A 14,483-nucleotide genomic window follows, 5' to 3' on the forward strand; every position below is an offset into this window, starting at 1 on the left:
CATTCGCGACCATTTCCGAGCACAACCGTATCGCCCACACTCGGGTGAAACTCTTCGAACCAATCACGTCGGTGAGAGATGTGTCGTGACGCCCCACTGTCGGTTAGCCAGGCGTCTTTGTTATCGACCTCGAGTAGTCGCCGCATTTGTTCTGTCGACGGATCCGCGCTTTGTTTCGGCGGTTGCTTTTCCGTTCTCGTCTCGTCTTTTGTGACCACAAACGCATACTCTCGCGATCCACTTCCATCTCGGTCACCGCGTTTTTTGTTCTTTGACGGACACTCCCGCGCGAAATGTCCTTTTCCTCGACACTTGTAGCACTCGACGTCTTTCTTTGAACGGCTGTTCTTCGAGGTTCCGGAAGTCTGCGATTTGTTTTTCGCACCGCTGCTCTTCACAACCGCCAACGCTTCCGTGGCGTCACTTCCATTTGCAAACCTCGCTTCTTCTCGAATGAGTCTGTCCGTTAGATTCTCTACGGTTTGTCTCCCTTCCTCGACGTTGTCCCACACGGTTTGGAATGCGCCGAATCTTGGCGCCAATGTTGCTAGAACTTTCGCCATCACGGTGTGGTTCGACATCGCTTCTCCAACGTCTCTTAGCTGAGCCGCCATGTTCTTCACTTTGGCCACGTGTTGCACGACCGTATCACCCGACGCCATTTTGTAGTCGTAAAACTTTTGCATCAGGAATAGCTTGTTAGCCGAGGATTTTTGCTCGTGCACTTGGCACAGGGTATCCCACATTGCTTTTGCCGTGTCGCACGTTATCAATGACTCTAGCTGCGACGGCTCGATCGTTGTCGAGATTAGCACCATTGCTTTGGCATTGTCTCTTCTCCATACCGCGGTTTGCGGATCTTGAGCGCCGATCGGTTGCGTTCGCGTGCCTTCGACTATGTCACTCACTCCCGCCGCCATGAATACGGCTCTCATCTGGAACTTCCAGGTGAGGAAGTTCGTACCGTCGAGTTTTTGCACTTGTCGCACAGACACTTTTTCCGACATCTTTTATGTCCTCGTTTTTAACTCGCGACCGTTCGATCACTTGCCCCGCGCGTGGTTTTGCGCAATATGGCTGCGACCCGGTTCGCCACGCGAAGACGCAGCGAACACGTATTTTAATGTCCCTGCGCTCTCGCTCATCTCATAGCTCAACTCGGATGACTGGGCCCATAACCTGTTGAGTCACGCTGTGAGAATTGAGGTTCGAGGATTAGGATGATGGCGGATATTCAATTCGACGCACGTGTATACTGAAGAGAACAATTTATTAACCGACCGTACAGAGTGAATCGATCGACGAGGGGTGCATTCGGGGAGACGCTATTAACGCTATAAACGCAAACGCTATGGGTGCATTCGGGGAGCACGCTATTAGCACAATTATCGTCTAAAACTGTTCGAGGAGACGCTTTGTGGCGCTGTGATAGTCGATGATGACGTCACTGTAAAGGCAGTGTGACGTCATCACTCGCGCTATTTTCGCTATTATTTTTGAGGTGAGGCACGAAATACTATTGGCGCTTAAGCTGCGTTCGGGGAGCTTGCTATCGCTGTCGCGCTATTGGCTCTTCGAACGAAGTTCATAGCGTTTGCGTTTATAGCGTTAATAGCGTCTCCCCGAATGCACCCTATGAACTTCGTTCGAAGAGCCAATAGCGCGACAGCGATAGCAAGCTGCCCGAACGCAGCTTAAGCGCCAATAGTATTTCGTGCTTCACCTCGAAAATAATAGCGAAAATAGCGCGAGTGATGACGTCACGCTGCCTTTACAGTGACGTCATCATCGTATATCACAGCGCCACAAAGCATCTCCTCGAACAGTTTTGGACGATAATTGTGCTAATAGCGTGCTCCCCGAATGCACCCGAGACTGTTCGATACTGTTATAGGCGCCCCTGGCGGATAAAAGTAAAGCTCCGTCAGTGGCGTGGCAGTCTTTCATGCGCGCACGACAGGTACGCACTAAACTCAAATAGTAAGACAGAAAGTACGAAAACCTTTATTTTACTCAACAAATTCTACAAGAATATCTGGAACAAAGTCTGCATCCTTCATTTTTCGAATCAACATGTCAAAGCCTTCCAAATTACTTGGATCAATTTTGTTTGTATCGTGTATCATTCCTTGTTTGGTTGTAATTGTCATTTGTCGAAGTTTAGCAAAATTTAGAGATCTAATGTCTTGCGCTGTCAAGGAAATATCGAACTCTCTTTCCAATATTTGCTTAATTTCTACTGCCATCATCGAATCCATACCCATTTCGACCAGTGGCATATTTGATGGCACCGCGTTTATGTTCTTTAATCCTATTTTGAAATGAAGTAAGAATTGTATAATAAAATCAATTTTATGTTATTTTAATTAATCTTTTAAAATTGAATATATAACAAAAATTTTAATTAAGAATCAAATTATTACATTTCTTGGTAAATATGCATAAAAGGTCAGCACTCACCGATTTTATCGCCACTTAAATATGTTGTAAGGGGAGGGAGTCTTTTTGAGTAATTCTACGCAAAAAATAAGTGAAGGACGGCATTGGTTTAGAAAAAATAGCAAATTGAAGTTTCACAATTTTATTACTTTTTTTATTATAAAGTATTATAAAGTAACATTAGTTTTAAGAGAAGTAATTTGTTGATATGTGTGTATAGACAGTACACGTGTAGGCGGAAAAGGGCTATCGTCTCTTCTCCGCACCCAGGGGTGGATGGGGGTGGACCTTGGTTCGCGTGAAAAGTTTCTCACCCATACAACAATTGGGTTAGGTCAGATCTTTGATTACATTGAAGTTTACCCCACCCCACTCTGCTTATAGGGCAAAACAAGGTCTATATCATTGTACGATTGAAGTTTTCAACTTTCCACGCGAATCGAGGTCCACCCCCACCCATCCCTGCATGCGGGGTAGCCTCTCCCCCGCCTACATATGTACTGTTTCTACACACATATCAGTAAATTACTTCCCTTAGCACTGACATAAACTGTTATATTTTTCAGTTACATTTGTTCTTAACTTTGAAATAAACAATGACCGCCGATTAAGTTATAAGAAAAAGTTATAAGAAAAAGTTATTCAAGATCACGTTCTTGACAACATATGTCAAGGTCATTAAAATCAATGAGCTTACCCTCTTTCTGTATAATTCCCTTTTTTATGTGTGTATTTTTTTACAAATAATTGTAAACAGATAACTATCAAAAAAAGTAATAACTATTAAAAAGTGTAACAATTATAGCTCTTAAACTTGTTAAGATAACTTTTACTCTGTTCATCGCTCTGATATTGTTAAAACTGATTGAGATGTAGACAACCAATGGATGTCACTTTATTTATAGCGAATTTGGTTAAACATTTGAATGCGCTAGTACGCACTAGTGCGACCAACTGAATTCGTTATTAATTACAATTACATGTACAAAGGAAACTATGTGACAAACAACAGTAGAATAAATCGATATGATTATTATTTGAATAATACGTAACAAAAATTCTAGACAAAATTATTTATTAGTTGAATACTTTTGTGTTAAAAGACAAGGGACATTAATTTATTTTGCTTTCTGCTTTATCTCCTCTTTCTTTCTTTCAGAGATCTTATTTTATCGCTGACTAAATTTTCAGAAAAAACAACTTTTTTCTAAATATTAATTATAATCTAAAAATTTTGATTAGGACCTAAATTATACAGTAATTAAAACGAGAGAAACACGTAGAGGCCTCCTAAGACTTAAAGTGTTAAGTCTGCAGTAATTGTAAGATAATTTTCCAAATGTTATAAGTATTCCTGTAATTTTGTGCAAAAAATATATTTTTTAAAATATTACTTATTCCAATAAATATACTTGGAATAACATTTTGATTTTACTTTTATTTCATGACCATTATATGTATTTAGTATTTGTCTTTGTTTAGCTTTGCATAAAACTGCTTACCCATCATATGAGCAACTGTTTCATAAATATTCATTGATCCGCCAATTTTTGCTTTTTCAGCAACAACCATACTGCTTACAACAAATCGATCTTGTAACAGAAACACTTCTAATGTCTCCAAACATGAAGATATTCGTTGTTGCAATGTACCTCCAATAACCAATTCCTTATTTTCTTCTTGCATATTTGCCACGAGTCCGACATCACCAACAGCACCCCATTGTATCGCTAAACCGTGTAATAATCCTATTTCCATCCTTTTCTCACAAATTCTCTCTATTACGGAATTAGCCATCCCATAATTTGTCTGGCCTGTGTTTTTTCTTCCACATGACACGGAGGAAAAAACGACAAAATGTTGAAGTTGCAGACAGATCTTCCTCGACAATTCGTCCATTTTTTTTTGTCATCCATGCTTTTGATTTGAATGAATTCTCGAACGTTTGAGGTGATTGATTTTGAAATATACAATCTTTTAAAACAACTGCAAGATTAAATATGGCATCCACTGGTGCTCTTTCTTCAGCAAATTTTAATAGGGATTCACAATCTTCATGTTTCAAATTATCATCGACTGTAAAAATCTGTACATCCACACCGTAAGATCGCCATAGCTTTACTCTTGATTGCTGATAACCTGTTCTGATCCCGGTTCGTGATGTTAATACCAGATTTTTTGCACCTCGAAGAGTCAACCAATCTGCTAGCTCTAAACTAAATCCGCCAAGTCCACTTAAAATAACGTAGCATTTATGCTCCAAACAATAATATCGTGGATGAGCGAGTAGTGGAGCATCCAAAGGCTCTTCCTTTTTGTGAACTCTGATAATTATCTGCGAATAAGCAATTAAAAAACAATCGTTTTTTCTATAAAGTAATAAATTATAAATAACAAAGATTTCATATTTTATTTTATTATTGATATTATTTTGCATTTTATCATTAATTTTTTATTAATTAATTTTAATTAATTAATAATTAACGTTATTTATTAATATAAATACAAAAAGTTTCTTGGTCAAATATAATTTAAATAAACCTACATTTGTTACTACCTTTATAGCATTAATTAGAAACAAAGAATTGTTTCTAATTTAATATGATAAAATATTCTGTATCATAATTACATATTTTTGTGTATATTAAGAAATAATTGTACCTTGCCAATATGTTTTCCAGCGGCCATATATCTAAAGGCAGCTTCTATTTCATTTCTTTCAAAGACTCTTCTGCATAGTGGTTTAATAGCACCGTCTTTTAAACCTTCTGTTATTGTTTTCCACAACTTTGACTTTTGTTTTGCTTTTGAATAAAATAAGTTGTCTAATATAATGCCATAAAAGCTGATATCTTTAGAAAAGATAGATATATCCAAAGAATTATTGGAAAACATATCAAATTTTCTAATTTCTAGAAAACGGCCACCATTTGCTAAACAGCGAACAGATGCTTGTAATTTCTCTTTGGCTAAGGAATTCAATACGATATCCACCCCACGACCTTTTGTACGCTGCATAATCATTTGTTCAAAGCTTGTATCTCGAGAGTTTCCGATATTATCTTCGGGAATGGAAGGAAACGTTTCTCTTATAAACTGTCGTTTCTCGACAGTTCCAACTGTCGTAAACACTTCGCAACCTTCGTGAAGCGCAAGATGGATCGCAGCTTGACCAATGCCTCCAGTACCAGAATGGATTAAGATTTTGTCTCCCTTTTTCATTTTACCCCTCATGTATAAAGCATATATAGTAACACGTGCTGTACACACACGGAACGGTTGCTGCGTCTTCCATTGTCCACTTGTCAGGTATAATCCAATTGAGATATTTATCGGCCACAAGAATGTTCGTCATTCCTCTATGCATAAAAATTTTGAAAATGTATTTATTTATTTAAACGTTACTTTAAAATGACGTATATCTTGCATATTTTTAATTTAATATTAAATTTTAATTAATGTTACTTAAATTAAAACATTATTAATACTAATTAACGGTACTCATATAAAATAGAAATTAATCCTGTCAATTGCAAAGAGTTCTTTTTATCGTATATCTATATGTATTAATACTCTATATCTTATATACCCGTGTGAACATAATCCCATTATCCTCTGCTTATGCGTATTAAAACCAACAAATTCCAAGCCAATAAAACAGTCGTTACTGCGTTCGTACGTTGCCATAATTTCAGCGTTGAGCCTGCCAATAGCTACCATGATATCTTTAAAATTAACAGACGTATAAATTACATCAATGAGGTTTTCATGGTTAATGCGAGACATTCTGCTCTGTGCCCAGCAAATAGTACTCAGATCTTCTTGTACCTATTATAAGTAAACATTAATTATTATTATTTATAATAAAATGTAATAGAACACCTTAACATACCATCTGCGTAACGTAAGCACTCTGAACAAGTTTTAATTCCAACGATGGTAATGGAAAATGCCTGTAGGATCCCCAAATGTTACCGGAATGTATAACGTTGATGGGTAGGTTCAACTGTAGCTGCTTCGTGTACAATGGTTCTTGCAAAGAAAATGTAGGCGCTTTGTAATCTTGAATAAATACGCTTCTAATTAATTCGCCGCCTGGTTCTTTTCGCAAACAATTAATAAAACCGAGTAGCCCGCATTTGAAGTCTTCTTCCGAGACGAGAATTATCTCCGTATCTACACCAGTCTCGTTTTGCACATTCATGATTGATTTCAGTTCATCTACCCATGAAAATTCGTAATTGTTTACATGTACAATCCGCTGGTTTCTCGCAATATTAAGCTTCTTGTCATTTATTTGTTTTTCCAATATGATATCCAACTCATACGTTTTCAGGCACAAATAATCGTAGACCGCATCGGATTCCTCCAAAGTCAGTAGAAAACCCTTTGGCATTAATAGAGACAGCAACTGTTTATATAATTTTTTGCTATTTTTTGTCAAAATATCGAAACCAAGGACTATCAAACAATTCTCGTCCTTCGATAACTTAGTAATTTCCGTTGTAGAAACACGTTGTCGGGCAAAGAAATATTTGGGAATTTCTCGTGGATCGTCACGAGTTTAGTGTGGTGTCGAATCTGCGGTAAATCATTTAAGATTTCACTAATAAGTAGAGAATTTAAATCTTCTGATATCACTTTGTCACTATCATCGACAAATTCGATAATTTTAATATTTATCATATTGCAACATTCGAGTGCAATGTGCGTCGACATTCGTATTGCATCTTGCAACGACATAATACCTAAATCACCATGAGCAACGTATTCTTCAAGAATGGTATTAACTACTTTTTGTCGGCGAGGTATAGGTGTAGCCACAGTGCCACAAATTTCTATTCCTCCAGATATTATAGCGTCTAAAGACTTGTAACGACGAACAGAGAATTCTGCAACGTAGCGAATGAAATTTATTTGTCAAGCAATTGGCCGCATTATATCACTTATTTTACTTACGTCTATCTTCAATTGGATAATCCTGAATTATCTGTGTGTGATATTTCGGATAGATAATCAGTTTGCGAATTCTTGTTGGAACATAATGGCTTCTTGAATTCTGTCCTAAAATCATCATCTGTAACATACTGTCCATAAATGCCATCCAATTAGATGTCCATGCGACATGACCGTTTGATCCAGTAACCGATGCGCTTTTTAATCCACAAAATGCGCCGGCATATTGATAACCGCGAAGTCTTAATTCCTTATAGATGTCTTTTGTATTGATTTCTTCCTCATCATCGATACATTCAGCAAGATTAGCTGATATTTTTTCATTTTCAACATTGGTTGAAATTCGTACTGTTCCAGTAACAATAGCATTATCTCCTTCGATTATTTTGTAACGATGCGTCTTTTTAAAGCATTGTTCCCGCGCACCACCCGCCGGATGCCGCCCGAACGATTCTTTTAAACTTAAAACACGGCACCGGTGCCTTCTCCGCGCAGCGCCGATAAACGCCGGAGGGAGCCGATCCACGCCGAGGACGGGCGCGCGGGACCGCACCGATCCCACTACCGCGCGATCCGCCTGACGATTGGCCTCCCTCCCACCGAACCCGCCGCGCCGAGCGGTATATAAGCCGCGCTCCGGCAAGAGAAGAGATAGCGACTTCGTCTCCTACGGGCCTTCAGCCATCTCCGACGAAGCCTACCATCCCGATCCCCAGGCGACACACAAAACGAGGTCCAGAGTATGGGCCTCGACTGAGCGTTTTCAGATGTCTCCGGATTCCATCGCACTTACTCCCGACGGCTACGGCCCAACGAGGTCGAGCGTGTTCGGCCTCGTAGCGAGGGTTCTCGCGACCGTGACCCCGGGATCCCGCAATTCCCCGTTGCATATAACGCGTTCCCGCCCAGGTCTCAGCCTTGCCGGCATACAGCACGAGGTGCATACGCCCCGGCAAAACACCGCGTCCCTCGACTATTGTAAGCCCGCCTTCGTTTTATCGTCCGAATGTACGGGCACCACCGAGCACTGTAGATATACCGCGTTTGTTCGTCCGTCCTACCGCCCGAGTGCACATGCACTACCGATTCTTGTAAATACCGCGTCCAGTTGTAGACCCGCGTTCCGATATTCCGTATACCGCGTCGAGTGCACCGGCACTACCGACCACTGTAATATACCGCGTCCCGTTATTCTTTGTGTGTAATACCGAATCCCGAGTTGAATAAAGTGAATGTTACTGGTACGTTGCAAATTGATTATTGTCTCTGGGCCTTTCAGTCGAACTCCCGATCCGGCGAACTAGTCCGCGTTCGACGATAAAGTCAGGCCGTTACAATTTCTAACCTATAATATTGCTACCTAGATATAGGGGGAGTTCGGCTCGGACCGTCGTGTGAGTCGGACGTGAGTTGCGTGCGCGCTCTGCCGCTTCATACCGGGCTTTTCAGTATTGAGACTGTGACCAACAACTTTTTTCTGGGAGGGTGATTCGGTTGTCCCTCAGGGGGATACTTATATTTTTTTTTACAGCTTGTCGCTCCCCCCTCGGAGGGGGAGCATTTAATCCATTAATTAGGATTTAGATGGATCCTGTAGGACGGGACACGACACGTCCACATGATGACTCCAACGCTTCAGTCAATGGTTCGCGTGGTACTCATAAGAAGTTAAAAACCTGTTACACTGAGAAAGAATTTGATGAAATTACCAACGTGCTCATCACGGCAGTGAATACGGCGGATAAGAAGACGACAAGAAGTCAAGGACAATCCGTAGCAAAGAGACAGCGGGGCGAAGACCTGAATAAGTGTTGCAATCTCCCCCCTGTTTTGGGAGGGATGAATATAGAAGTGGAGGCTGGTCTCCAGAATCAGTCCTTACGGGATCGGGGCCACGATTTTTTAATAAACCAAGTGACCCCGTCCGATGGGGATGGCGGAAACAAGGACGATACAAGTGCCCTAGCTTCCGCCGCCTCATGAGGATCACGTGAACAGTAGTGTTGGCATGTGTGATACGATTGTAAATATTTTGCCTGATCTTCTCGACAAGGAAGCCTATGTAGTGAACGGCTCTGCTTTAGTTAAATGGGACTTTAGAAATCCAATACATGACTCGCATCGCTATGCAAGATTTGATGATGATTTCTTAGGTAATGCTAAAATTACTCTTCGATTACCTCCCGACCAGGCGACCACGAGAAAAGGTATGAATGAAATAAAAATCTGGTCAATTTTGGTGGACCTCCGTATTTTTCCAACATCGGTCGTTATGCTTAACCACTTCTCGGCGGAGGCTACATTTAAGGATTATGTCGATGCCAATCGGGCATTGGATATCATTAATAAACTGAGTGAACCTGTCAAACTAAAAGCTTTATTAGAACAACGATCAGTGACTTGTAAAGGTGTTATTACAGACTGGCCTTCGTCGATTACCGACCTTTGGATGGTAATACAGAACAAAGCTAACATCCTTAAACTAGAACGAATGTACCGACGAAGGTGGGACCCTACGACTAAGAAATCTTCTTTGCTGGCTACTGACAACATTGTTATTACGTACAAGGAAAATAAAGTTCATAATCTTAAGATATTTTCTAATGGTGTGGGATTAAAGGTAAGACCATATATACCTCAAACTAAACAGTGTTACAATTGTTTTAGATTTGGACACAAAAAGATCGCGTGTAAAAGCGAGACCCGCTGTATCGTTTGCGGGGAAAAATCTCATGGCCAATGTGATAGACTCACGCGTTGTTACAATTGTGGAGGCTCTCATAAGTCTACTTTTAGAAGCTGCCCTGCCTATGAGAAAAATAAAAATATTAATGTTTTGATGGCTTATAAAAACATTTCGTTTCACAGCGCACGACGGATAGTGGAGGGGGATAAGATAGCTCTTCCCAGGGCGTATGACAGATTTTTAAACCCAGACGCTTGGCCGTCTTTGCCGGCTACCTCCGGGGACAGATCTCATGGAGAGGTGGATAATGAGGAGCGTAGCGGGCGGCAGGTGCCTGCGCAGCGGAGGACCCGTACTGAGGATGCTCGCAATCCTCCCCTGCGTAGAGACAGGAGATCTAGGGACACACATGTGTCTTATGCCAATGTGGTCAGGGACTATTACAAACAATTTGACTCACGAGCAGGGGATATCTCCAAAGAAAGGAGAGGTATTGCCCTGACAGCATCTCGAAATGCGGCCGCTTGGTCGGATGTCATCCGGGAGGACGCGGATGCGGAGCGAGGAGTCCCTCGCTCGCAGGATCGCTATGTCAGAGACGCATTAGATAATGTTTTGCAAATATTAAATAGAACCCCAGAAATTAGAGAATTTTTAATGGAAGCATTGAGGAGTTACAGTGACCCTCGCCGATATGGATGGCCTTCTCGGGGTCATGGTGGCCTTGGAGGTCATGAAGAGGAGGGATTGGCTGCGAGAGCACGATGGGATAGTAAAGAGAGATCTTAGTCTCCCCTCTGTTTATACAATTCAACCTTCTATTATGGAACTGCCGTGGATATCAAACCAGCAAAGATGAGCTCTCCAAACGCGTCACGGACTTTGATATTGTGGTGTTGACTGAGACAAGATGTACTGGGAAGAGGTTTGTTTGTTTCTCCGTTTGTTTCTCATTTAAGACGGTGCATAGCGCAAACCCGCTTGGCAGTGGCGGTGTCTCGATTTCTGTCCGTAATCATGTTCATTTCGACGTTATCTCTATGACTAACATTCCTGCAGGTTATGATGCGGTGGGTATCAAGACAAAGAACTTACATAAGAACGTAAATGTGCTGGCCATATACAGACACCCCCGTGGTGCCATCACGAGACGGGACCTTAATTCATTAGTTAATAGTATTGGCGATAGATCTATTGACTCTGTCATTCTAGGTGATTTTAACGCCCATAATGTCGCGTGGAATTGCCATTCTACCACGGACAATGGTGATATGTTGTGTGAGACCATGACGGATGAGGACCTTTTCTGCATAAACACAGACACTATGTCACGTGTTGGTGCGCGTGGACAGCGGGACTCTAACATAGATTTGATGTTTGGTACGAGAGACATCGTCGATCGTGTCACGTGCCGACAAATGGAGGAAACTTGGGACAGCGACCACTATCCTCTTTCTTTTAGCTTTGATATTTCTATACAGACTTACAGAAAACTCACCAATAGAATTTCATCTAAAAGAACTGTCTGATCTGAATACGGTGATTTGGCTGAGAAGGAGATCACGGCCTCTCTCTTACCGAACATTGAGCTGTTTGAGAGAGATTTTGAGGGGTATTATCGTCAATTTATTGATATTCTCAAGAGATCGGTCGCCACCGCCTCTGGCAGACGTAGAATTTCGTCTGATCTAGGACGAGAAAGAGTGCCAGATAAAGTTAAAAGATCCCATAAATGGTGGGACGCGGAGTGTGAGTCTGTGATTCGCAATAGAAAGGAAGCGTTCACCGAATTTAAAAGAACCAAGACCCTCCATGCGTGGGTTGAATACAAGAAGATGGGAGCTCTTGCCAAACGAACTATTAGAAGTAAGAAGAGAGAGAGCTTTGAAAATTTCTGTAAGGATATTAATAGATTTACGAGTCTGGGGTATGTGTGGAACACCATGCGCATTTTGAAGAACGCCGGGAAAAATATTCAATGGAATTCATGGTCTACTAAGAGCAGAGAAGACGAAATTAGAAGATCAATTGACGTCTTGGCTCCTCCATTTGTTGGTGCGGAGCCGATTACGATCTCTGCCAATGACTGTGCAGATGAGGAATTGGAGGCCCCGTTTCTCCGTTCGGAGTTAGACAGAGCGATCAATATGGTTAGGAGGGATTCTGCTCCGGGCCTCGATGGAATGGAATATAGGATGATTATTACCCTGTCGGACTCCGGAAGAGTTTGTCTTCTTAAGATCTTCAATATAGTTTGGAAGACGGGAAATCTGCCGTCAGATTGGCAGGACTATCAAGTTATTTTTATTGATAAGGTCGGGAAGGAGAAGGTTCGTCCTATTTCATTGTCTTCGTGTATCGGGAAACTCATGGAACGCATGATAAATGAAAGATTGATCTGGTGGGCAGAAAGGGAGGACAAATTCAGCCCATCGCAGAGTGGCTTCAGAAGAGGCAAGTCATGTGCTGATAATTTGGCTAGAATTGTTACTGACATCAAATTGTCCCTGTGTGTGGGGGAGTATACTTTGGCGGTCTTTCTCGATGTGTCGTCTGCTTACGACTGCGTGAACTACCGCATTATGCTGGAGGAACTTATAGCGCTTGATTGCCCCACCGGCATAGTCAGATTCATTGGTAATTGGCTATATCGTAGACGTGTACGCTTCATAATTAATTCCCAGGAATTTGTGGATCGACTGGTCTTTACGGGGCTCCCGCAGGGCGCTGTTCTGAGCCCGGCATTGTACTCTCTCTACACCCGGGGACTATGCGCCAACCTCCCCGAAGGCGTTGAAGCCGTTGAGTTTGCTGATGACGTGGGCCTGTATGTCTTTGGACCGAATCGCAGACGGAATAGACTTCTCCTTCAGCAGGCTGTCAATATTATAACGGAGAGACTTACGCGAATTGGTCTTGATCTCTCTCCGAGGAAGACGGTGCTTGTGGAGTTTTCCAGGAGTGGATATGTTGATGGGGAACTATTCATTCGGGTTGGTGACTGTAATGTCCACAACAGTAACGGGGCGAAGTTTTTGGGCATCTGGCTCGACAGTGGGCTCAGGTTCACTCGGCAGGTCCTGGAGGTTAGATCCAAGGTGTCAAGGGCAAACTCTTTGATTAGATACTTATGTTGTGTGTCTAAAGGAATGGAAGTTAACACGGCTTTAATGTTATACAAGAGTCTTGTCAGGTCCGTAACCGATTATGGTATTTTTGTTTATTTTCCTAGAGATGCTGCTTCTCAGTTGAAGCTGGAGAGAGCTCAGTATCTCGGTATTCGCACTGCTCTCGGCTACAGAAATAGCACTCCAAACAACGTATTAATAGCTGAGGCTAAGGTGAGACTACTTAGAGATCGTGCATTTATGCTTGGTTGCAATTTTGTTAATAAAATCAGGGCGTACAATCACAATGGGTTGTGCATTAAGTTCCAGCGTCTAGCTGATTGTGAAAACTATGCACGGTTTATTCAGCCTATCTATAAATTCTCCCTGCTTACTGAAATTTGGAAAAGGACACAATCATTTAGCACGGGAATCGGAGCTGCAAGAAAGTTTGAGACATTCACCGGATCATTCGGCGCCCATACTTTTATTCCGACTGTGGATTTTAATATTGGTGTTACCAGAAAGCACTGTACATGCCCTGATAGTCAACTTATTCAGGATATCGTCGGTACGTACGACCTGGGGCCCTCCCCAGAGATCATATATACTGATGGATCTTATGACGAGTCTAAACGCTCTACTGGCGCTAGTATGGTCATTTGTGATGAGGAATTTGCTTATAAAATGAGTTTGCCATACCTATGCACGTCATATACCGCGGAGGCGTTTGCTGTGAAATCGGCTCTTCAATTGATGCTTATCCAGAGGCATACTAGAGGACATGATATTATTGTTTTGACGGACTGTAAATCAGTTTTGGAGTCTATTCATAACAATCAGTTGAATGTTCATAAGAATCGGTATATCACGGAGGCCAGAATATTGGTTTATGATCTTGAGAGGCTGTATGGGAGGAGAGTGGTGTTGGTTTGGATTCCCGCTCATGTGGGGATCGTTGGTAATGAATTGGCGGACTGCCTGGCCAAGGAGGCCGCTGAAGAGGAGGCTGATCCCTCCATTGAAATACCGCTGGGGGATTTCATGAAATGCATTCGACAGGAGACTTGGGATGCGACGCAACGATCGATAATTCAGGATTCTGTGCACAAGGGCTTCTTTTATTTTCGAAACTTCTACGATCGTGGCGCTGTTAAACCTTGGTTCTGGGGCATCAACTTCGAAAGATATTTTGTGACTTTTATGAACAGGGTTAGGGCGAATCATTATAATCTTGGTGCTTCTTTAAAGAGGAAGGGTTATACGGATTGTGAGAGGTGTGAGTGTGGTTACGA

At 41.9% G+C, this 14,483-nt stretch overlaps 1 protein-coding gene across 1 annotated transcript; it reads right to left on the reverse strand.

Moving 5' to 3' along the window:
• Positions 1–2,009: 2,009 nt before the first annotated feature.
• Positions 2,010–9,116, reverse strand: LOC112467542 (fatty acid synthase-like). The gene is given in 10 exon segments (XM_025036223.1): positions 2,010–2,311; positions 3,942–4,344; positions 4,346–4,774; positions 5,101–5,685; positions 5,687–5,798; positions 6,029–6,267; positions 6,332–6,952; positions 6,955–7,331; positions 7,399–8,062; positions 9,105–9,116. Coding segments are annotated over 10 exon segments (3,744 nt in total).
• Positions 9,117–14,483: the final 5,367 nt, after the last annotated feature.

The sequence above is a fragment of the Temnothorax curvispinosus genome, unplaced genomic scaffold (assembly GCF_003070985.1).
Source record: "Temnothorax curvispinosus isolate PA1 unplaced genomic scaffold, ASM307098v1 QBEX01017499.1, whole genome shotgun sequence".
Classification (NCBI taxonomy): Eukaryota; Metazoa; Arthropoda; class Insecta; order Hymenoptera; family Formicidae; genus Temnothorax; species Temnothorax curvispinosus.